Below are 24,650 nucleotides of genomic sequence, written 5' to 3'. Positions count from 1 at the left end.
CAAGTCTTTCCAGGTATCTCAAATCAGAGCTGCACGAACCCTAACTTTATTTTTCTACTATGATTGTCTCGTTGAAATCAGCGAACGTGTTGCTGCTAGACATGTTGTTTGACCACAGCCAGACAAAGTTGTTCTTCCTGCAAACATTTCTCCCCCGCATTATTCAAAAGTCGAGGCGTGATTGGTCGTGACGTCACCACAGAAAGCGGAAGTGCAGCGGTTGATGTCCAGACACAAACCGTAAAGAAACACAGACCACAGCAGCTCTTACTGACCAAAGCCATCTTGGTCTTCAAATGTTTCTCCTCCATCACCAGTAATACGTTGGTTTTCTTTGTTAGTTAATTAGTAATTTCTGGAAACATAAAAGTGCTGACTGGCTGAAATCTCATGCCGAAGTTTGCTGTGGTAACATTTTCGGCAGAGATAAATTTCTCTTGGTTCCTATGTTGATTAAACTTTTCACAAAAATCTACATGCAGTTTGTTTTGTCTGCCTTTCCAAACCTAAAAATTTTCGTTAATTTTGATGTCTTTATTTCTTCGTGAAAATACACGTGTGTAAAAAAACCAGCTTGTGATTCATGGAAAAACCCAAGAAAGCAGGGCACGGAGATAGAGAGAGATGGAAAGGACAGGTGTCTCCATCATGAGATGATGACAGACAGCTGCTGAGCGAGGGATGGAGAACAGAAGCTGGAAGGGAGTTAACCATTAAGGGAGGGGGAGCTAGAGATCCTTCATCTGTTAAAAATACAAACAGAAGCATACACATTATAAACAAATTATCAACATGATATTTGACGAAAAGATCGAAAAACAAACTAATAAAAGCAAACATGCTGGCAATCTACAGATGTCCGAACAACCAATCACGCAGAAAAACATCTACCTCAGAAGGAATGACATCCGAGAAAGAATAATCATTACTATGTTCACAACCAAAGCGACAAAGACAGAAGGGTAATAAAAAAAAACAACAAACAAAAAACAAAAACCAAAAAACAAAACAAACAAAATTTCCAACGTTTAATTAAAAAAAAAAGTCGAGTTAGGCTGCAACTGCCTTTCAAGCCCATTTTTCAGTTTCAAGATGCCAGCAAAACCAAACTAAGCGCATAATCAGCGGAGGTAACTGCGGCTGTTTCCGGTTGTTTACTGGTTGTCCCAGGGAGAAGTAATACACAAAGTTTCTGGCAATTAAGCGCTAATTAGAGCTGAGCATGCGCAATAATCTTGATTAAAAAACACCGAGTGACCGTCCCCAAGCAGGAAGTTGTTCTTGTGGCTTATACAGCAACTACTTACACACATGAGCAATTATTTTAACTTCCCTTTGTTAATGTTTCAAAGTTTATTCTTTCTGTGTAGTTTTCACGATTATATGTGTGCATGATAATGTTTTGTGTGTGTGTGGGTGTGGGAGAGACAGAAGGAGAGGAAGAAAAACATTTAAAAACCACAAGAATCTCCTATAGCAGGTCCCCCCTCAAGGATGGGGCTTGGGGTGGTTGCCACCCCTAATAACCACCTCTTATCGTCAGACGAAAAGGCTTCTCGACAGGTCCGCGGATATTTGCAATGGAGATTATTTTTTTTTCGCAGATTGAATCAAACAAAGACAATTAAGTTTTGTTATCAGAAACTCAAGACTTATTTGTAGACTGCTTGCTGCCCTGGGTCCCTGACACGTGGAATCCCACGAACAGAACGAAACTTTTTAAACTTTAAAGTTGGATTCAATTTGTTGTGTTCAACAATTTGTAATATCGAGATTCATTTTTACTGAGCTTTGCGGAAATCACCAGGGAAATCGGTATAAATTTGTTGCATTGAAAAATTCGTTAAATCGAGAGTCGCCTTACATAAAAGTAAATAAATAAATAAAGACATTGAATGAAGTCTGTGGGTGTGGGTGTGCACGTGCACCTGTTTGTGTCCAGTTTATTCTTCCTTTATTTCTTTTCATCCTTTACTTCTCTCTAGTTGAATTTTTTGATGTATTCTTCCTCTCTCTTTCCATTCTTTGTGCTTACAAGGCTGCTTACCCTTTTCATTCTTTCCTGTCATCCTCCTTCAAAGTTTGTTTTATCTTCGTCTCCAGCAATCCTCATTTTTCAGACTTTCTCCTCACTTCTTACCCCTAACTATGCAACCACACGTGTTGTCTTCACTTTTATCTTTCCGCATTTCGTTCCCTTCTAACCCTGTCCTTCTGTGCTTCTCTCTCACTGTCTCTCACTCTTTTTATCTCTCTGCATTTCTGTTCATTAACCTCACCCTCAATCCCATCTATCCTGATACTCTTCATCTTTGCTGCACTCTCTGACTTCTGTGCATTACACCTCCTTCTTGTTTCAGAGATGTTGTTTTTATTTCTCCAGCATCGTTCTCGTCCTTAAATCTCGCGTTTTTTCGCTTAATTGCGTAGTTTTGCAGAGACACCTTGGACATTAAGAAGAGTGCTCTCCTCTGTCTGCTTCAATTTATGACCTTTCTTGTCCCTGAAAGAAGCAGAGAAGAAAAAAAAAACAAGAAAAGGAGGAAAAGAAAGAGACGGAGAAGATGTGGATAAAGAATGAAAGAAGAGATAAAGAAGGCAAGGAAATATAACAGACGAGCGAAGAATAATGTTTTCAAGCCCTAGCAAATTGAAATAAGACTAACATATGAGAAGAACTTGGTTATACGTGATATCTGGCAAGAGAACATAAAACTTAGGAAACGATCAGCAGTAAGACACAAAACAATACGGATATGAGGTCATCCAAACTCTGGCCACAATTTGTCATGTTTTCGTGCTTCTGTCTCCGAAAGAGATAGTCTGTTTCCTGTTCCTCCTAACAGCTGTAAGTTATATTTCTTGCCCTGCTGCCTGCTCCACTTTTTTACCCTTCGCCGCAAAAACTATGATGGCCTTTAAGAGAAGGTCGGCGAAGAAGCTAAGACATTTTGTGCAACGACAATAACTTTCCAAAAAATGTAAGGTCAGGTTGAAATGTCCTACGAAAGGCTTGCAGCAGGATCCTAGTTGAAATCCTGTCTGATCACTGACATCAAGGATGTAACTGGTGACTTTAAAGACAAGTATCTGTGGATTTCTTCATGAGCCACAAAGTGCTCAGACAGCAGGCTCCATGTCCTGATTGTTGAATTGACGAATGCCAACAACGTAGTGGTACAATAGAAGTCGGAAGAAAGACAACAATCAGAAGAAACGAGCAAATTTATTTGTTGTTTTGATGTATGTCATCAATCCAGCTCATACAATTTCTCGAATCATTGAAACCCGAAGAAAGAAAAAAAAAAGCGAATGAAGACGAGAGAAAGATAAGTTTAGGAGACATGTAGAGGGCAGTAATCCTGTAAAACTGCTTAAGGGAAAAGCGGAGACAAAGACAAACAAAAAGAGAAAGAACGGAAAGAAAATGATTAAAATCATAGAGAAATAAGAAAAAGGATGAATGAATAAACAAACAAACGGAAATAGCGATAAAGGGAGGTAAAGAGAGAAACGAGAAACATTTTGCAGAAGGGGAAAATAAACATGAATTTATTAAAGTTCGAAAAAAAACTATACCTCTGGGGGGAGAGAGAGATCAATTCCTTAATTCTTCAGCATAGCTCCAGCAAGGATGTGAGCATCTGTCACGATTATTACACATCTGAGAACATAATTCAATCATAAATAACAGCAATAATTCAAAAGGGACTTCTATAAACACATACACAAAGGAGCTCCACACATAAATATACATACGCATCACAACACACCATCTATGAATATATCTACTTTCCCTCTTTCTCTCACACATACACAGACTATTATTTGTACACCATCCCCATAGTCTTGAAAGAAAAAAAGGAAATCTTAAAAGAGAAAACATCCTCAAGGCTACTGGCCGTTAAATTAAAATCATCAATTTATACCAGTCTTCCCTCTCCTTCCCAAATCCGCTCAACTCTTACCCCATCCCCATAAACCCACCATTCATACAACATCTCCAACACACACACATAGCTCAAGGCTACTTCCCAGTAATAACAGCAAACTGAGATAGAAAGAGAAATACATTGATTGAAACTTTATACTAGCAAAGCCTGTCTCCACCAAGGATATGAAAAAGATCGGTTTACAACCTATGACAGAGTTGTTTCTGTAGCTGTATGACAATACACAAGTCCAATCAAAACTGAATTGTAAAAGAAAAGAACAAAAGCAAACAAAAAGCAACATATGTATGGATAGGAGATACTACACAAACATAATTGATAAATAAACATTAAAATAATAATTTGCACGCACATACACACATTTTAAAAACCATTCGCCGCCACAGCCAGGAAGTGGCACTAACCAATTTAATAATTAACACCAGCCTACTTTTTTCAGTCGAATTAGCACTGTAAGACAACTTATCTGCGTCCATGACACTTTACAGCTGGAGACACATAAACTAAAAAAAATCGGGTAGGTATAGTGTCAACTGACTGTTCCTCGATGTTTGTTTTCCTGTGTTTGCTCGTTAGTTGCAGTGATTGTTGGAGGCTAGTCATATGTTCCATGACCACTTGTTGCACAGCTTGAAGTTGCTCAGAAATCTGAAGGGTAATGGCTTCATCAACTCCACGAATCTTGTTGTCAATGGTCAAAAACAAATGTGATTGAACAAGTTCTAATCGAGAGAGAGAGCTGGCAAGGGAACAAATAGCCATTGCCTAACTTCAGAGCAGGTTGTCCTGACACTTGACAAAGGTTTTCAGTGTTAAGGTTACCCGAGACTGTCTGCACAACTAAGCCTCATTCTCATTGTTTATTTTTTGATCCGATAAGCTGGCCACTTGGCATTCTGCATCTTCAGAGCACATTAGAATGCTGGCAATGATGACAGCCCAGAGAATACATCTCGCTCGGGCAGTTTGAACTTTGCCCTGCAAGGCCGCGGTTGCCATGGCTCTACGCCACATAAAATGAACAAAACTCCACAAGCATCGGCCACAAATAACAAGAAAACTTAAAATTTCTGGTGGCATTCTCCCTAACCTTGTCCAACATAAAAGTTGAGTTAGAAACTTGTTGTGTAGCTGTGGTAACTATAGCACGGACAACAGAGAGCACACACAGACGTCCCTCCTCGTTCGAGAGAGAGAAGATCCAAACAAACAAACCAAAGGAAGGAGAAAGGAGAGAAGAAACAGGGATGCAATAAAATATCTATAAAAGAGTGAAAATGGTAAAATTAATCCAATAAATTATTTTTGGAGTTTAGAATCAATCAATTTTTAAAGTTAGAAATAAAAAAAATGACTCCGCTATTATTTGTGTGTATCACCGTCGCTAAATAATGCATCGGTGATAAAGTAGTGCACTGGTCGCTAAGAAAGGTACTAGTCAAAAGAAAACAATAGTTTACAACATTATGCAAATGCACACCAAGCTTTGAGTTCAGTTTAGTCCAGTCAAGGCAAATCTTGTTTAGCCCGTGTTAGTTGAAGAGTTTAGTTTCACGACTTGTGAGGCGAGATGCACGAGAAAAATGTCGACGAGGTTGCGCCTCGCGGTCTGTACTCACACGAGTCCACTCTTTGATGTTTACAGCTGTTTCTGTGTTGTCATCGCTTCTTACAACCTTCTCCCACTGCTACTTGCAGAATAGTCTTGCCACGACTGTAGCGCATCACGTGACCCAAGCATCCTGGGCAGAAGAAGACATGTCTGTCATGGACCAGCGCGTTCACAACCGACCTGGACATGCCATAGATGTTGTTTTAAAGATGAGGGAAGGATTTAACACCGTACACAAGGTACAAGGGACTAGAGGAAGGTTCTCCAGCTCTGTGTGACCAGTGTACTCCCCATCTGTACTAACAGAACAAAACTTCTGGACTAGTCAGAGTTCTCCATCGAGTGTTGCGGGTGTTCGGAGGTCGATCGTCGTACTCGTGAGACGTATATTGCACGGTCTGCCAGTCATGTCCACTGTAACCTCGTCAAACTGAGGTAATTTTTTTTGTTGTTTTATTATATCGAGATTGAGAAATGGGAATTGTGATTATGTGAAGTTTATGAACCTGTATAAACTTTAAAGGCGTATTCACTCACGTTATGTAAAAGCTTACTCATAATTTTATATTATTTTATATTGACATATAACCCTTGAATTTAATCTCAGGGAAGATTCTTCATGTACCACAATTCAAGCACCACAAAACTGTTTGCTGAATCGTAACTTACAGGTTCATTTTAGGGCAGCATTGTATAGAGTCCGTGTGCCTCTCGCACACACCCCCAACACACAATTGCGGGTATCTGTGAACACAGGTAGACGTGTTCACTCGTTCGTTGTGTCTGTCACCTGTTCTGGTCATTAATACGTCCAGTGCTCGGCCTCTGCCTCGTCAGCCGACCTTCGACCTTCTGTAACTTCAGGGTGCACACTGTCAATATCTGGCAATTGAGAGGATCCTGTCAACACAGCAGGATCCTCGTTTCCAGCTTAAAGCCACCCAGAGTCATCCACCCGCTTTATGTAAACAAGCCTAGGATCAGGCATAGTCCTGACCTCTTCTGGGTTTGGTTGCATACTAACGACACATATAGGTTAAAAGGACGGATGCAATATTATCAGTGATATTATCAGTGATTTAAAGGAATGAAAGAAGGATGTCGTAAACTGGCTTCTTACTGCGTTGACTGACTGATTGAAAATATGTTTGGGCTGATATCAAAGGTGATTTCTTTCTTTGGTAAATTTTGATTCACTCCTATGAAGTTTTAAATTAGATTTTCGTATAAGTATACTTGTCATTTGATTTTCATCCTTTCCTGTGTTCGTCTCCCTACCTGAAGGTTTCCGCTTTTGTTTTGGTGTATGTTTGAAATGCATTAGAAAAACGCAGACGGGAGTTAAATACTCTTTGAAAGGTTTGGGTCATGTTGTTCACATTCTTTTTCCAGGAAACAAATACATTTTGACCCGAACAGCAAAAAAAAAGTAGTTGTTTTGTTGTTGACATAATGCGCACTTCCGGTCTGAGGGTGATTGCATCTGTTAGCGACAATATAGATAGCTCTGGGGCTGCTGCACTCTATGACTTCAAGATCAGGATACAGCCAAGCAATAATTTAATACCTCCATAAATATGACTGTTTTTTTTAGAATGGTCGTAATATGGAGGGCAGATGCTTCGTGACAGATGGCAATAACTCTACACCCATGTGATGTCACTGTCCAATGAGCGAGTGGAGTGCTCACGACCCCATTCCAGTGAATGTTGGTCGAAAAGCAAGGCAAATCTCCATGCGAGCTGATGGTGCTTAAATGTCAAGAGGTGGTCAAGAGTCTGCCTTCCCATCCACCCTGGATGCACTTATTACACATTGTAGAGACTCCAGGACGAAAATGGACTTCAAGACTAAAGAGCGGCATGAAAAGAAGAACCGCTAACCACATGGAGGCTTTTTACAGAAAAGTCTCATCAGGAGACCTATTTTTGTTGTTCACGGTCAAATTACAGTTTCCACACGGTGGAGACGGTCCTCGGTGACCCACACCTGGTTACCTCCCTTGCGCCTGGCGTGGCGGCGGGCTCTGGTCCTGCTCAAGGGATCGTGCAGCCACCAGCATCCGCAGCAGTTCTCTCCCTTCCGCCCTGGGAAAAAACTTTCAATCCACCGGTGTGGGTCCACGATTGCATATCGCAGACTGCCTGCAATCGCCCGGCTTTTCTGAGGTGCGATAACCGCTTCTTTCTGGAGGCTACGAGCAAAAATAAAATTAAAAAAGCCAATAATGAACGTGAACACACGTAGTGCTTTCTCTCTCTGGTACACTCTCTCTCACAAACACACTCTCACACACACAACTCTGGCACTCATACAGACACACTAACGTATAAAGAAATAGTTCGTATATACAACGTACATATATACAAGCACACACACACAGGGGTACGCACTCATGCACGCATGCACGAGCTGAGGGAGGTATAAAGATGTGGGAGGGAAAGGGGAAGGGAGGGGAAGAAAGTTTAGGTAGTGACCGACCACTGCGGAAAGTTTGAGTCTCTTATTGTCTGTCTGTCAGCAAGGCGAGATGCTGGCGCGCTGCATCTTATGGGGGTTGCCGCGCCGCGTGCCAGTCGCGTGGCGAGTCTGCCACCAACACCGACAGCCCGCGACTTACCCTCAGCCCGTCTCGCGTCAGGTTCCCACCCCCTCCACTACCATCACGACGACTGCACTACCGTCTACACCACAGCTTTAGCCGTTACCACCACCACCACCAACCTACCTACCAACCTACCCACCTACCCACGACTGATGCTGCTGTCGATACGCACGGAAAGGGGCAGACAACTTCGGCCGTATCTCTTCACTCAAGCGTGAAGCTGGACTTGTTTATTTTTTATTCCGAGTGTTGGCTGAGTAAAAATTCAACTTCCGGTATCAAGGATTACAGGGAGGTGTTGGACTTGTTATCGAGCCTGTGTCAGTCTGCAAGATGGTACATTTCTGTGGAGAGGGAACCAGAGTCTTTGACCGAGAGCAAAAAGTTGCGTCACAGACAGGACTGATGGCGGGGGACCCACCCACGGCTGGCAGCAACAGATCACCCCCCAGACTGTGCATCATTAAGAGTGATTAATTAAGTCGCTGCCAACTTCCCCTCTCAGCTTTTCTTCATCTGTGTATCCCAGTGTACGAGCTTGACAGACTCGTCGCCTCTGACTGCTGACAAAAGTGTCTGGAGCTCCGGAGTCTTGTGGTGGAGTACTCATCTTCTTGTTGTGTCTTGTCGACTGTGATTAACACTTACTGCGCCCTAAACACTGTCCCGCCCTCGACAGCTGGATGTCTTCTGTGTGCTGCTTCCTGGAGCTGTGCTTGTTTAACACAGTTTTTAAACCCGGATATTTGCTTTTATTTTGTTTTCTTCTTCCTGGAAAGTGATCATTGTGATATTTAATCCAGTCTCTTTCACGGAGTACTCCAAACCTTCTAGAACCGAATCCAAACATCACACGTGATCTTGTTTCCGCCATCAAAGTTCAAGAAAGGAACCTGAGGTGTCTACGAAATTTTTATGAGAGGTCGAAGAGATTCAAAAAGTGTGCAATTAGTATCGAGTCAGTCATCTGCTCCCCGCGAATATGTCTGTCGGAGAACAACTCCGCTAAATTCTTGACCCCTCCACATGACCTCGCGGAGCACGTGCCGACGTTTGACACGTGACATCGTCGACCCTCGTCAGGTTCCTATGTCGGAACAGACGACAGCTGATTGGTGAGGCCGATGGCAACAATGCCTGTTATCGTTGATATCTTTGTTATTATTAATTCCACAGCAACTAGCGAACACTTGGTGTAGAGATGATAAACACAGATCCATAAATTAAAAAATTACTGTCAAAATTTGTCACCAAACCTAAAACGGAGAGAACAGGAAATTGAGACAGCGTCAGAACAACATGTGGAAGATTGGGATCACCCATCACACGACTGGTATCAGAATAAGATTTGTTTCACATTCACACAACCACGATACCAGATTAAACATCACCTGCGACAAGGTGAGTGACAGAAAGGTTGACAATCAGTTTTCAGCAGAATGTTGTGAGAGAGATATCACGAATAAGCGGAAGGCAAACATAAAGGACGGAGAGATAAGCAAACAGGTCTGTAGTGAAATTCACGGGGAAAAAAAAAAGAAAAAAAAGTGAAAGACAATAACAATGCTTGGCATCTCCCAATAGCCGTTGAGCCCCTGCCTCCGTTATGTGAGAGGATGCAATCGATACAAACACTTGGGAGAGAGCAATATCTCATGTAACTGTTTTTACCACCACCATGCCAGTCGTGGGCACTTGACGCTGGCTCCAGTCATCGTAATCTCAAAACTTTTTCTCGTCGAGAATCTCTTGAAGAGGAAACAGGAGATAAAAACACTAACGATACTCTAGACGGCGAATATTACAAATGATGAACGAGGTATTGTTCTCCAGTCTCATAGGTACATGCCTAAAAATAAATAAATAAAATAATTGTAGTCATGGAGAGGAACATCGAGGCGGTATTGTCGAGCAGCAAAGTGAGTTGGGATCAGTGACAACAAATTAAATAAACACTCATTAGAGATGAGAGCGGCATAAGAAGTGGAGAGGCGGCATTGCACGTGGAGTGTGTCACGTGCTGCCAATGGCGGCTCTTGGAGTGTCATCTGAATCCTACTGCCCACTCAGGTTATATTCAACCACACTGTGTGATGGTCATTCACTCATCCTGACCTAAAAGTGTATTTGTTTTCTCACCCGACCGTCAGGCAGGAAGATCATCAAGGATCAAACATAATCAAGGCCTACCTCAGGGACATCGGACGGCCACCCGAGTATAATCGTCTGTAATTGTGTTTGCGGGATCTTCTCATCTTTACCGCATATTTTTTTTTTAGGAGAAGAGGGGTGTGTTCATACCTTCCTGGAATCTCGATAGTTTTTACCTCTGTGTAGCCGACCACCCCACCCGACCTACAGAGAAAAAAAGATGGTTGAAGAGAAATTGCTTTGTTATATCTAAAAGTGAAATCGGTCGGTTTTTGTCATTGGCAAACATTGCTTGAGACAAATTTAATTAACCTTAATGTACCCAATTCTGAAGTTGTTTTTGAACGACAATTAATTTTTTTTTTGAAAAGTAGTGCTATCCCGTTAATATTCTTCCTGAATGTTTCTTCTGTCCTCCACACTTCTAGTTTGTTTTATTGACAGTTGTAATATCACACTCTGCTAGCTGATTAGTTGTTTACATTTCTCTCTAGTTTTTTTATATAAATATCGTTAGAAAAGTCTTCACAGGTTGTACGATGCCATTTCGTACGAGTTTTAGTGTACAGAGTACTGTCTCTGATTTGTGCCTTGTGAGATATCTAGTTTATTGTCTTGAAGAGTTTGATGACTACAGTGCATGTAGAGACAATTATCAGTCTGTCAGTGAGTTTGTTAGCGATTGTAGCTAGTGTGTATCTATCTACTAGCTGCCTACCTGTACTGTCTCAACAAGATACACACTGGCTGGCTTTGACATCTTAGACCATGAGGACAAACAGCTTTTGAGAACCCGGCCAGTGAAGACACACATGTTTGTGAAAAAAACTTTAAAAATTCAAAACAACTCGTGTGTTCCAGAAATCTGAAGATATTTGCTGAAATGTTCCCTGACCTACATCATAAGATTGCACAACCAGGTCGTCGCAGTGCATCTTCTACGGGGATGTTATAAAGCTCGATAAAGCTCGGCGGTAAAAAACTTTAAAGAGTTTCAAGTCATTACCTGCTGCTATATGAGTACACCCTGAACTACTTTTAGTTAACGACTCATCAGGACCTTTTGATTACCGAAATTAATCCACTCTCCCCACTCATTAACCTTATCAATTGCTCACTCTTGAAGAAAACCAATGAGGACTACCAAGGGCAGTATCAAGGCACCAGTAAATGTATCTGAACCTTTGTAGTGTAGAACCTGTTCTAAAACTGAAAGCTATTTCCCAGAACAATGCTGGGGAAAGAATGTATAGTGCTCTGAAGAAATCGCTGCTGTCTTCCTCACAGAACCTTACAGGAAACGTCCACATGGACTCAAAGTAGGTTTCTAGGTTTCTCTAAAAGCTCAATAAAATCATTTGAGAGAGAGAGACACTCACACACTCTCCCTTTCTCGCACAAACTTTGTAAAAACATAATCGTTTAATTTTCTACGCTGCCTAAGACATTCTTCCATCATTCTTACAACCTAGAAGTTCAAAAATTAAAACAAATCCCTCGATACTTTAAAGATTAGGAGGAGTTGCTTGCTGCGTATACCGGTGTAGGAGTTGGGCTGGAGAAGGTGGAGGAGCTGCTGGTCACAGAGTTCACCGGCGCGCTCTTCTGCCAGCGCTCTGCGGCCAAGTGTGCACAAGAAGTGGGGACCGTGAGATCGATACGCACAGAAGGACACGACCCCCCCTACTACCTCCATCCTTCCTTTCTCTCCGCCCACCCTCCCCACTTACTTCCAGCGGTGAGCAGCGCGTGGAAGAGACTTAAAGGACGCCGCGTCGGCAGGTGTTCTTGTGTTTCCAGAGCTTATCGCCAGAACGCAGCCAACCATTTCGTCTGCCACGTCATCCTTCTCCCTCCTCCTCCTCCTCCTCCTCTCCCTCTCAGTCATCGGGGTGTTCCTGGCGAGCCTGCCGTTCCTTCCGGATCAACGTGCTGAGATCGTTGGGCGCACAAGTTTACCATTTATTTTTTTTGAAAAAATATTTTTTCCTCTTCCTCTTGGTGAGGCGTGCTTGTCAGCTTCAATCATCGAAGTCGGCCATTACGGCCAAGAGTCTTGCAAACAGGTTAAGAGTAATTGTGATTGAGGGCGTCCTCGGCTTGATGGTGTCGTCTGCGCGGAAACTAGGCTAAGTGAGAGTTTGTGAGTTGCTGCGAGTGGCTCCATCTCGTCGTCACCCACGCCAAGGACCGACAATTCTGAGAACTACTCGAGCGAAGCATCTGTGCCGTGTGAAATCTTCTTCAGTTCACACCTTGAGTGATGCGGTCTTCGCCATTTGCCAGCCATTTGATACATATTCCTTACATGTGGAACACTTTTTTAATCTGCTTTTAAAAGGTGAGAACATTCGTGGATAATATTCTTTGGGATGACTGAGTTATGATATTACAGTATCAACATCCTACTGAGCCTCGACATAAAGAAACCTGTGCAGGTGAGAAACTGAGAAATAACCTACACGACGACTAGAATAAACTGAGCAATATTCTTTAATGGGAAAACATCAAAAGAAATGTTACCTGACGTTGAAGCAAGAAACATTGAAGGCCAAAGAGGGCAACGTGGTAATGTAAGTATTTACTTCATTTTTGTCATAAATTATCGACACGTGCATTTTGGCTCAGAAAACGACAAGACTGCACGTGTTCTTTACAAAAAGTATTGCTCCCACAGATTGTTTCTAGACTTTGAAGTATGAAGTTCTTTTCTGGATGTGTGCGTCTTAAGAAATATCACACAGAGGATAAGTTTTTCGAGTTCACTTTTTTAGGAGACAACGATTGGTTTTTGCCCAAGCGAGCCACCTTTTAGTTTTCGAGTTCAAAGACAAATGGCATTGACACTAAGGAACCTGACATGGAGCCTCTTTGAAGTTCTCTTCACCTTTGCGAAATAATAGACATCGAATCTTTTGTTTTCCACTTCTTCCACCATGATGAGTAGTCGAGGACATTCTTTGTCTGAAATGTAGAAAGCGTTAGTGTTGACACACAAAAACTATTTAAAGAGTAGGCGGACAAGGATAAAACATTTTTGTAGGTGGTAGATCCTTCGCTCTACTGGCGGAAAAATTCCTCTTAACAGCACGGAGGCCAAAGGTGGGCGGCTGTCTGGAACACCTTCTGTCAACTTAACGGGAATTTCCCGGAAATTTACTCACCACGCGCGAGTAGCGAGCGAGCGAAAAGCCGTTAAGAGAGAGAGTGTTCTCCTCTTGACGTGAGTCTCAAGTCTTTTGTGTCTTGTGGATCCTTTGTACTGCCTGTGGATCGTCGTGCGCCTATGTGGATCCTTCCTGGAGCGCAAGTGCGCCATCGCCGTGGGCTGCAAGTGCTCGTGTCGCACGTGCAAAATGACGAGCCGCCACTGGCGTCGACTCTCCACCTTCTTCCTTCTGGGGCTGGTCCTGCTGCAGTGCGCGCGCTGCCTGACGGAAATTATCACGCTGGGTGAGTACTGCTCACTTGCACTTTTTTTGTTTCTGTTCTGCTTGAGTACTCTCTCGTCTTAAAGTCTTCTACTCTTTAAACCGTGTTAATTCAATCAGTTGTCAGACTTCTTAAAGGACACACGCACAGCATTGCTAAATTCCTGTGGTTTTCAATATTTACACGATTGGCACTGACAAAATGAATTAAACAGTTTCGTGCAACCAGCGTGTGAAGGTGTAAAAGGTTCTTACCTGCCATGCAAACAGTTTGCCTTCCACCTCCAGTCAATATTCTGAGGTCGATGGTGTTACAGAAACATTTATAAGCCAATCATTCACAGACACGCTTTTTAATCCATATTGTTAACAGCAATCACAGCTTGGGGTAACCGGTGTGTTTTATACTGTTGTCATCGTTTGTTTGTCCACAAAACTGTGCAATTATACTGATGTTGACTAACGAGAAAAATGTGCTGTACCCGCTATTAAAAGAAGGACGCACTCACAAACAGGAATGCTTGTATTCACACACACACAGAGTCATGCGCACCCACTCACACCTATACACACATTTACCATGCTTACGAGTGTTTTATTTTACATTAACGATGATGTGGCCTACAAATGATAATTTTATTAACTTTTGTATTTGTATTGGCTGGAGTAATCTGTAGTAATCTGGAGTAATTCCCCTTGGATGCGCCATAATGTTTGAACGCGTAGTTCCGGGTATCAAAATTATATCAGTTATATTTTTTCATTTTTAATTATATTTAAAGTTAAAATTAGATTACAGTACAATCTCCCTCCGCCTTAAGGGGGACATATTCCTGCTGAAAACCAAACGAACTAAAACACTTACATGTCTTTCTCTGTTTTTTTTTTTTTTTTTACATTGTCGTAAACAGAAGTCATAGAAACCTGTGTGGGTGTAGGAGTGGATGGGCTGAAGAAAACTTTAGAGACAGTAATTTCTAGGTGTCTTGCCTCTCCATAAATAAATTCCGTTTGAAGAAGAGCTCCTAGCATGCATCCAGACGAAGGTTGTGACATTTAATCTCTTCTTCCCCGCCACACACCCGACTGAGCATTTAACCGCAGCAGTGAACACAGAATGTCTGTCTAGTCAATGTGAACAGACCAATCACAGTGAATAGTGTGGATGTCAGAGGTTAAGGTCAATTGTTCAGAGAACAGATTCCAGACGGAAATCGTTCTACACACACAATCGTATACACTCTTACACACATGTTCCGAGGCCACTTTCCATATGAAAACATTTTTTCCAAAGTTTTCTTTTCTTCGCAAGCGAGAATACTCAGGCCAACGGAAAATGAAGATGAGTTCGTTTTGTCCATGCTGCTGAAAGACTTTTTCTTCCACTTTCTTCCATTCTCTTCTTTAGAAGAATACTCATTCTTTCACCGGTCTTTTTGCTTCTGAACTTCCCTCGACGCCAGAAACTCAGCTCCGGCATATTAATGTATTTTAGCAAACTCCAGGGAAAAACACTACTTACAGAACAGGTTTATTTTCATTTTCTGGAGGATCTATCCTCTCGCTGGTCGACCCGAGGATAAATGAATACATCCTAATTGTCAAGAAGTGAATAAATGTTTTCAATTTGTTAGGAAATATATTAGACCTTGTTTCCAGTGTAAGCTACAAAGCTAGTCCACTGCTCTCCTCTTTGAATGAGGTTTTCAGTTTTCCTCAATAAATCAGTTAAAAAAATATTGTATATACTTCTAAAGTCATTGATGCTGGCCTATCTATACCAAACTTTCACTCCTTTATGGTATATTTGAAGCTATAATCACATTCGAAAGTAATTATTAATTAGTATAATGATCATTTCTGTCATGCCCTTTAATCATTTTTCAGGAAACAGCGATGTTCAAGAGTGATGGTTATTATGATAATATTTATCATTAGAGTGATAGTCGTTATCATCATCATCGTAGTCAGCATTTGATATTATGAAAGGTAGTAGAAATAATGTTGGAAGGAAGTGACGATAGTGGGAACTTGTAAAGATTTAATTTGAGTTTCTAGCCTGCGTGGATCCAGTTCATACAGAACTTGTCTGCAAACTGCGTCTGGGACTTTCTTTGTCTTCCATTGTCTGTATCTCTCGTAGGCCGCACACACAACTCCTGGTAAATACGACATCAGCAAACACATTGCCACTCTTATTAACTCCACCTCTCTTGTTCGCAGCGCCCCTCGCTCGCTAGAACCTTCTGCCAGCGCGCTTGACCCTAGACACGTGCAGCGTCCGACCTCTGACCTGCGTGACGAGAACGTTGTCATCGCCGATGTATGTAAAAGGGCCCGAAGTCTGTGTGGTATTGAATGTTTCACCTTTACCTGAGTAGAATTTATTGTCTGGATAGAGATACCAATACACTGATATAAAGCGCTTTCTGTGATGAAGGTAACATAAACTAGTTTAACTTTTTAGCTCATCGAATAAGTTCAAAGACTTACTAAGAATGTGACAACAAAATAACTGATATATATATACACTACGATAGCCTGGTTGGGGATGGGGTTGGAGAAAGGTGGCTGGATCAAGGCCTACTCGGGTTTTGGTTGGAAAACTCTCTCTCCCCAGCCTGCAAGAAAATAGAAAGGCAAGCCTGTAGACAAAGGTGCATGAAAAAATGTATTAGAGTGCTCATTCTTGAAGCAGCAGCCACACTACAATCTCACATGTCCACCATCACCAGCAGCAGAAACAACAAAACCTTAATAACCGACACAACAGCAATTGCACGGTGAAACACAAAAGCCTTCTTCATTGTCCACCACGCACATCCTCGACAGCTTATGACAGCAGTCGCAGAACAAAAACAAAAACAAAAAGAAAACAACAAAAACAAGTCCTAAAACAAGCACAGACATCGATTTTAAAATAAAAGTTCAGCAAAGCCCTGTAAGTGTAATACAAAAACTCCGCACGATGAGCGCGAAAGACAAAATGCATGGCATGTAGTCACGTGATATTTACCGTGCTATAGCCAAGAGGCAAGTTTTATATTTTCTGATTGCCTTTACAAAGAGTTTTTCGTGTGCACTTTGTCTAACTTTCAGATTATTTTATTTCAAAGTTTCTTTCTCTTACCGTTCCATAGGCGTCTGGTATATTTTTTTTTCTTGAGTCTGAACAAAGTTCTTTTAACAAGTTCGTCTCTCGTGTACTTTTCTATTCCTGGCTTTTGTGCTACGTCACTGACCTAAAAATAGACAACATCCTCCATCATCTACCCGTCTGCCCACCGTCCCGCTCTCCAAGGGGCACCACTCTTCATTCGTTCTCACGAGCCTGCTTTCTGAATTATGTTCTGATCAACCTGCCTTCCTGATTGCGTCCCCTGCTGCCTCTTTTTGAGACCGCCTCGGGGCGTCGGTGTCTGCGAGAGCACCAGGGGATGGGCATGGGATGAAGAGAGTTGAAACGCTACCCGGTAAACTGGATTACACCCACAAGTAGTCGATCACAGACTGTTTAGACTTCATCCCTTGCCACCCGGCAACTGACCGGATGGTATCTGCCCTCCTAGCTGTAGATGCGCACGCAGTCAACACTTCATTGGTCCGGAGCTTCCGCTACAATTAAATTTCAGATGATCTGCCCTTGCAAGGATGGTGGTGTGCTGGTGAAGATGGCCCTAAAAGCACTTTCATTAAAAACTGGGATTGCAAGTGGGTGAAAGTGCAGGATAAAAAGGCGGCCATTTGGGGCTCAAACGATCGTGTTTTCTGTTTGCGGACATCGCATAAAATCAGAGATCTGTCTTCAGGTTTGGCATGCGAGTGCATGTGTGTGGAACTCGATGATTTTTGGATTTATATTTTTTAAATCGGAAGCTCCTTACTTAAAGCGATGTGTGATCATTTTTGTTCCATTATGATTCATTCTTAAGTGCTAAATGATCCACAACTTCGCCCAGTCGATAGAATATTTGACAAAGATGACAAGAATTTATTGTAACCTATGTAAATTAGTATTTTGTTTTGCTTTCTAACATCGAACTGTTTTAATGGATAGTTGTTGAACTGTCTGGAGACAGTTTGCAAAAAACCTAGACTGTATTCTTTTTTTCTGCCTATGTAGGTTACTTTCCTCTTTAATTTAAAAATATAAAATTAACAATTTTTGAAACAATGATCACGTGGATCTGGAAGCGAGTTTTGTCTCAACCTTTCTCTCATCTCCTCTCCATCTCGTCCTTTCTTCCCTTCTTTCTTCCCTCACTCCCTTATTCACTCTGTCAATCACTGACCCGATATCGACAGATCAATTCATCAAGTTTTCTCATCGTGTGCACTCAGTAACGAGGGCAACTGTGCATAAAAAATCTGACAGCGAGATGTTTTCATTGCGGAGATGAAGAAGGACGCACGGAGGCAAGCAGTTCACCGAATCTGTCTTTTATGTTTGTTTCGCTGACAAAAGCAAGTCGAGCAAGAATTTTACGAGGCGCATGCATTATTGTCTCCTACTATCGCATACTGCACCCTCTGGACCCTTATTCCTCCTTTCTCTTTCTCTCTCTCTCTGCTCCTTCCCCTCCTCTCTTCACTTCGCTTTCAATCTACCTTTTCCGTGCCTTTTATTTCACTCTTGCTTCGTCGGCAGTCGAGTCTTGGGGTCTGTGCGCCCTCTAGAGTTTGTCCGGTTATCTGCCGCTGCTAGCGAGGAATCCATTTAGTTCGACGGCGTTCGTGAGATGTTGTCGAGCCGGATGATGTTATCGCTCACGTATTAAAAAAAAAATCCACATTTTCTTTTTTCGTGCTTCATATTATTCTGAGTTCCACTGCTTTTTATAATTATATGAAGCTAGCCGGAGAGCAGTGTGGTGTGTACTCTTGCACGCACACAAACACGCAAGCAAACATATAAACAAACATACATATTTATTGTCAAGTTTTTAAAGTCAACGGCAATCATACGATTGTTCTTAATTCGATTAAAAGTATTTAAGCGAAATTAAAGACCAAGTAAAATGTTTTGACTTCGGAAAAGCAAGTCTAGAAACTTCGAACGATTTACTGTTACAAGTCGTCTCCTGACATCCGTGGCTCCCTCCCAGAAGTACTCCGGCATGGCTCAGGTGCAGACAACTCCCGACATGCCGCGAAGGTCTGCTGGAATCATTGACGAACGTCTTTCTTGTGGGTGGCTTCCCCTTCGCCAGAGATGCCTCCCCCCTGTCGCCCCACTCGCCCCACGCGTCCCACTCGCTCCTCTCTTCATCTTCGTCCCTCATTGAAGCCGTTTGACTGCGTGGTTGTGCTAGTTCGCCATTCTGACTGTCTTGTCTAACTTTGATCAACAGAGGAGTGACAGGAAGTGGTTTCTTTCTCTTTACTATTTCATGTAATAATTTTATTTGATTATTATTATTAATTTCTATTTTGCGGATTTGATCTTTGTGTCGATCGTTGTTATTGGGCAAGTACATGCAAATCTTTTTGGCAATTTTATCATCTTTCTTATCTCTTCCTCTTTCCCAGTCAACAACAAACATTCCCAGTAAAGAAACAAACTGTATATCTAGGGTATTTTTCTATGTCTACATTTTAAACTCTTGTTTACACATTTGTGGGGTGTCCGTGTATCGTTCCACCCAAGACTATGGCCTTTTATCAGGTAAGTGTAATTCATCAAATCTTACCTCCTTGAAATTAATTCAACCACTGAAATTTGTTTATATTTTCGTGTATCTTGCAATGTTGTACAGACAACAAATACCATTGACAAGGTACTGAGATTAAAGATGTAACAATTTGGTATCTACATTTTGGTATCAAAGTATATACACCTTTAAGTTAATTCTTTTTCTTAGAAATTTTATCATCTATTATCATCTATCATCCATACAGTTTGCCACTGACACAGTTATCTCCATTTCACTCACATCTGTAGCCACCATGACCCTCTTTCATATCCTTTGATCATTTTTTGAAGGTGAACTGATTCTGTTGCTTTGTGGTCGACATTTTCTTGCTACCCAGGTAGACAGCAGCTTCTTAACTAAGCGGAACTGACTGAACATTACACACACATGAGATTGAGTTCAGGCTTATGTTATATATACATCATCCCAACTTAATACAGGACTAGTGGAACATTTATCAAAGTTCATACAGAAGGAAATAAAAAAGTTTCAAAGATTCCAGACTGTGATAGCAGAAAGGAGAGGATGTCGAGATTTTATCTTATTCTCTTCAATATTTTATTTTTCTCCCCATTTTTTTTCGTTTCTATTTATTGATTAATTTTTCCAGCTGACGTTTCATCCATTCGACTGTTATTTATTTTGTGATATCATGAAATAATTTTAATAAAGCGGAACTCTTTGATGATAACAAATAATTTTGATACAGTGGAACCTTTATCAAACCGGACAAACTAACCTTTGAACCCGACAAAGGTCGCAGGACACAGTTTGGTTTGATGCTGAAGAAAAAATGCTTGTTAGGGGGTTTCTGTGGCAGATGTGTCAAAATATTGACTGTGTTGGTGGTACGGGTGGGTGTGAGGACGGGTGGGTGTGAGGACGGGTGGGTGTGAAAGGACGGGTGGGTGTGGGAGGACGGGTGGATGTGTGAGGACGGGTGGGTGTGGTAGGACGGGTGCACGGGTGCGTGCAGCACATAAAGATGGGGCCAGCTGCTGAAGTGTGTGTTATCGCAACATCACCTCGCGACGCCCGTCCTCCCTGTCGCCATCTTTCTCTCTAACATCTCTCTTTCTCTCTGCATCTACATCGTAGATATCTTTCTGTCTGTCAGTCGCCACACCGTGAACAACAGGGCCGCGTGTTTTCTTCAGACTTCTGCTATGGAAGACTTTTTTTTAAAAGGTAGAACATGTGGGTCTGGCGGTCTATAGCGGCCGCAGGACAGTAATCTGTGAGTGGTTTAACGTGTCTAAGGTTTACCATGTTTCTCCTTTCTCCGCAATTTAGCTCTCCTGATAAATCAGGAATTACTGCTTGATGAAAAGACATTTTTCCAGTCATCAATCCCAGCTGTGTAATCTCCAATCTGTCTTAATTGTGTGAGAACTAAACACAAACAGTGTATACTTGGGGTAGTTTTTGTGCCATGCTTATTGATATTTTTCCACAGATAATTTTTTTTTGTATGTACGAAGACCTTCCCCTTGGCTACACGTGCCTTTGTAGTTTCCTTTTCTATGTTCATATTTTTTACAAATGTCTCAGACCTAATTTTAAGATTTTTCCCTCTCATCAAAAACAATGTACGTGCACTCGAGAATGTCGGACAAGTTTGCAAACGACTAGGGTGACGAAATATTATCGGTAGCTGAAAGTCTTTGAATCTTTTGCTCATTGTCTGCCATGCTGCTGTGTAGCATCTCATCTTTGCTGAGCATCGTTCTTGACGAAGCTTTTGTTTACAGTCTGCATGCCTCGGTGATGTTCCGCTTTTTGGCTTCTGGCACCGTAGACGACAGCAGCTCGTAAAAATCCCGAGACGAGTCTCTTGATGCGAGGGAGTCGGGTGGTAGGTGGGGGTTGATGGGGTGATGATGGGGTGCGTCACTAAAAACATGGGGATCACGTGACAAGGTAAAATCCTCCTCCCTCGACACACAAATAGTTTACTCCCTTATTCACCATGATAATATGATTGAAATATTTACAATAAAGCTGTGGATTTCGTCTGAGTTTTGTAAATGTAGATGTATTGCTGTTGTTGCTGTGGTTCATGCTGGTGGCTTGAACTTTCTTGAGTGATTACTCAGTGCCGGGTAAACAACCCAAATATTCTCTGATAAGATGACAGTTAATTGATTATTTGCCTTGAATATTACCTGTAATCGTGTGTGCACACTCACCACTCAGGATATCTAAGAGTCGGGACATTCGCTTGCTTCGGGAAACAGACAGACCGACAGAACTCATCGGATTTAACACTCACCCGATACCCTTCCTTCCTTTTGTTATCAGAAGAGTCAGTCTGAGTGCTAGACTCAAATTTACAGCAGCATTTTCGGTTAATGAAAAAAACTCAATGCATATTTCGGGAGTGTTAAACTCGATAATTTAAATATATTGTAAATATTTTTGATGTTTTGAAAGAATTTACAGCACGGATTTTCCTGCCCTTGTAATCCCTACTCAATTGGAAGACTTGAAGTCTTGGGAAAAGAGAATTTCATCATGATTCCAGACAACCTATAAAAAATCTTCATGGTTGGACAGCACATGATTAAAACCTTTGCTAACAGACAGCAAATAATTTAAAACTTTTAATATTCAATAAGACAGTGAACACATGTGTCTCACGGAATTTTGTGACTTGTGTAATCCGACAAAACAAATATTTTGTCTCCAACACACAATTAAAACATTTGAGATCCAGCATCATATAATCAAAACATTCGTGATAAGACAACAAATAATGAAAACAATCCAACAGCATATAATTTCACAGACCCTGGCCCCTAACTGAAGTCAGGGAAGGGACAGCGAACCATATATTTTTTTCTGGAAAACTTAGATTCTCTGTCGATCGATAAGAAAAGGAAGACAGGAGAGCAAGGAAGTGATAAAATAAAATGCTTGGTAACCCTCCGTCATCGTAATCTTACGATAATCACTTCAGATATTAGAGGCGTTGCCTTGGCAACACAGAACTGCTGGTTGTAAGTGCATAGCGCCCGATGAAAACCGGGCTTCTGGGCATGTTGATAGTTTCTGTTTTTAGGTATTTTTAAAAATTTAAATTGTTTATACAAACATAAATGAATAGGAAACAACGAAGTTGAAAGGAAATGTGAAAATTTATAAGTAAAATTCAAGTGTATATCGGGCAGATAAGCCATCAGGTCATCACAAACATCAATGAACATTATGGAGGCATAATCTTATTTCTGTCAATGATGTTTTGTATCTTTAGCCGTATCTCGTGAACAAAAATGGTGAGGTAGTAAAGGGAGGTGCTTTCTGCACATTCAAAGTGGTTTGGGGAGACCAAGAAGAAAGATGACCTTTTCGGGTTCAAAGGGATGTTTTGAGGACAGATGAAACAGCACTGTATTATGTAACCGTCCGCAAACCGTCAGGGCAACGGAGACATTTTTCAGCAGGAACAGAAATTTGTGAGCGTCCTCAGAACTAAAATGACGTAAGGCGTCGATAAATATTCTGACCCTCGTCATCGAAAGCTCGGTGGGTGCGATTATGGGCAGTGCAAGGACGCAGCACGCAAACACACTTTACAGAAACAAAGAGGAAGTGCCGGATATGACAAACACACACCAGCCTCGTTTTTACACTCCCTCCGCCCCTTCCTCTCCCTCCGCTCCCCTACCTCCCTGTCAGAACTGAGGTTCTTGCTGTCGAGCAGATCTTTTTCCAGTTGCAGTGAACAGGCGCTGCCGCTGGACCACCAGGGATCCGCCGACGGGCAATGGCAGATATCACGCGACAGCCGTGACTAATGGCGGCGCTGGTGGTAATAGTGTCATCACATGCACTTCCGGTTGACTCGCTTAGCTCCCCTGATTTACAACCGAATACAGTAAGTTGGATTATGTTGTCTAATGTCAACTTTATATCCAGAATCTGCATCGGAAATACCGAAAACGAACCGCAAAAGCAAAGTAATTCAACAATAACAAAAAAATAAAATAAATAACATCAAATTAAATCAAACAAAATTCAGAAATAATAATCTAAAATAAATTGAAAGGTGTGTTGTTGAAAGGACAGATGTACAGTAATCTTTCTTGGCATTTGACTTTATCTGTTTTGAGTTTGTATCTTTAGTCACAGTGTAGTTCGGTATACGATTCACCCAAATAATATCACAAGTTATAAAAATGTATTTTGCTTACAAACATTCAGTATATCATCCTGCGATTAAAAAAATCCCCATTATGGATCACACAAACGACTCAACTCTCTTCCTCCCTGCACGGAGGACAATTTTATTGAGACCAGCCGAGTGATAAAGTCTCGGGAAGCTTTTGAGCAGATAATGTTATGACGTCCCCACGTGCACCTAAACACTGCTCGTGCAGGCCGAGGAGCTGACGTAATAAACAGTCAAGACTCCATCAGACGTCGTTTGTGAGGCCAAGGCGGTGGAGGTGATGGAGGTGGAGGGCATCAGATGCCAGGGCCTTCACCAGCTGCTGACATTTGCAAGCAGGCAGGAGTTGCACATCCGCCATGATGGAGTGCTATCTGAAGCAACATCGATATGGGGGGTGCAGGGAGGAAGGGGGACTACTGTTGTTCCGTTGCAGGATGATCCCCCTTTTTAGAGCGAAAGAAGACGTGAAATAATTGTTTTCGCATATATAAGCAGCTTTGAATATTCTCCTAGCCGGTTCTGAAAGTGGAAGCAAGTTTGGAGGTGACAAAACTCTGGTTAACGTGAGGCGGGCTGCGGTAGGCGAATAATTCATCAGTTTTCTGCTCGAGACTTGCACGTGACGTCTTAATGGCGTCTGAAAGCACTGATGTTTGCTGATTGCTGTCTACCTTACCAACCCTTTATCTTACGTGCCACACTAACCATAGTATTAACTACCAAATAGCTTGTTACTGTAGACCATACAAAACAGAATCACACGTGACATACAATTATGCAATCAATTGTTTGTCAGGTTAAGATATAAGACAGATCACGAGACGGACAGAGAGACAGACAGACAAACAGACAAGTGTAAAAATAACAAGTCAAGTGGTTTGTGCAGCAGTAGTCGGGTAGATGCGAGCACACAAAGCGATTCAATACCCGAGTGTCAAGGTCTACCTCACCCGAGTTGTTCAACTCCTTAGAGGACTGGGGGCCTCAGACTACAGAGGAATAATAAAGCATCATTAATGAGGCCATCCTCC

General features: G+C 41.9%; 1 protein-coding gene across 1 annotated transcript in view; it reads left to right on the top strand.

Moving 5' to 3' along the window:
- The first annotated feature begins 8,010 nt into the window (after nucleotides 1-8,010).
- The window catches only part of LOC112566447 (glutamate receptor ionotropic, kainate 2-like), a 153,306-nt gene continuing 136,666 nt past the window's right edge, over nucleotides 8,011-24,650 (top strand). Inside the window, 1 exon segment of the mRNA XM_025242651.1 lies at nucleotides 8,011-13,774. Coding sequence (XP_025098436.1) covers nucleotides 13,678-13,774 — 97 coding nt within the window. The 5' untranslated portion in view covers nucleotides 8,011-13,677.

Source organism: Pomacea canaliculata, linkage group LG6 (genome assembly GCF_003073045.1).
Source record: "Pomacea canaliculata isolate SZHN2017 linkage group LG6, ASM307304v1, whole genome shotgun sequence".
Taxonomy (NCBI): domain Eukaryota; kingdom Metazoa; phylum Mollusca; class Gastropoda; order Architaenioglossa; family Ampullariidae; genus Pomacea; species Pomacea canaliculata.
The sequence above is the reverse complement of the archived record's forward strand: the minus strand, read 5'-3'. Positions and strand labels throughout refer to the sequence as shown.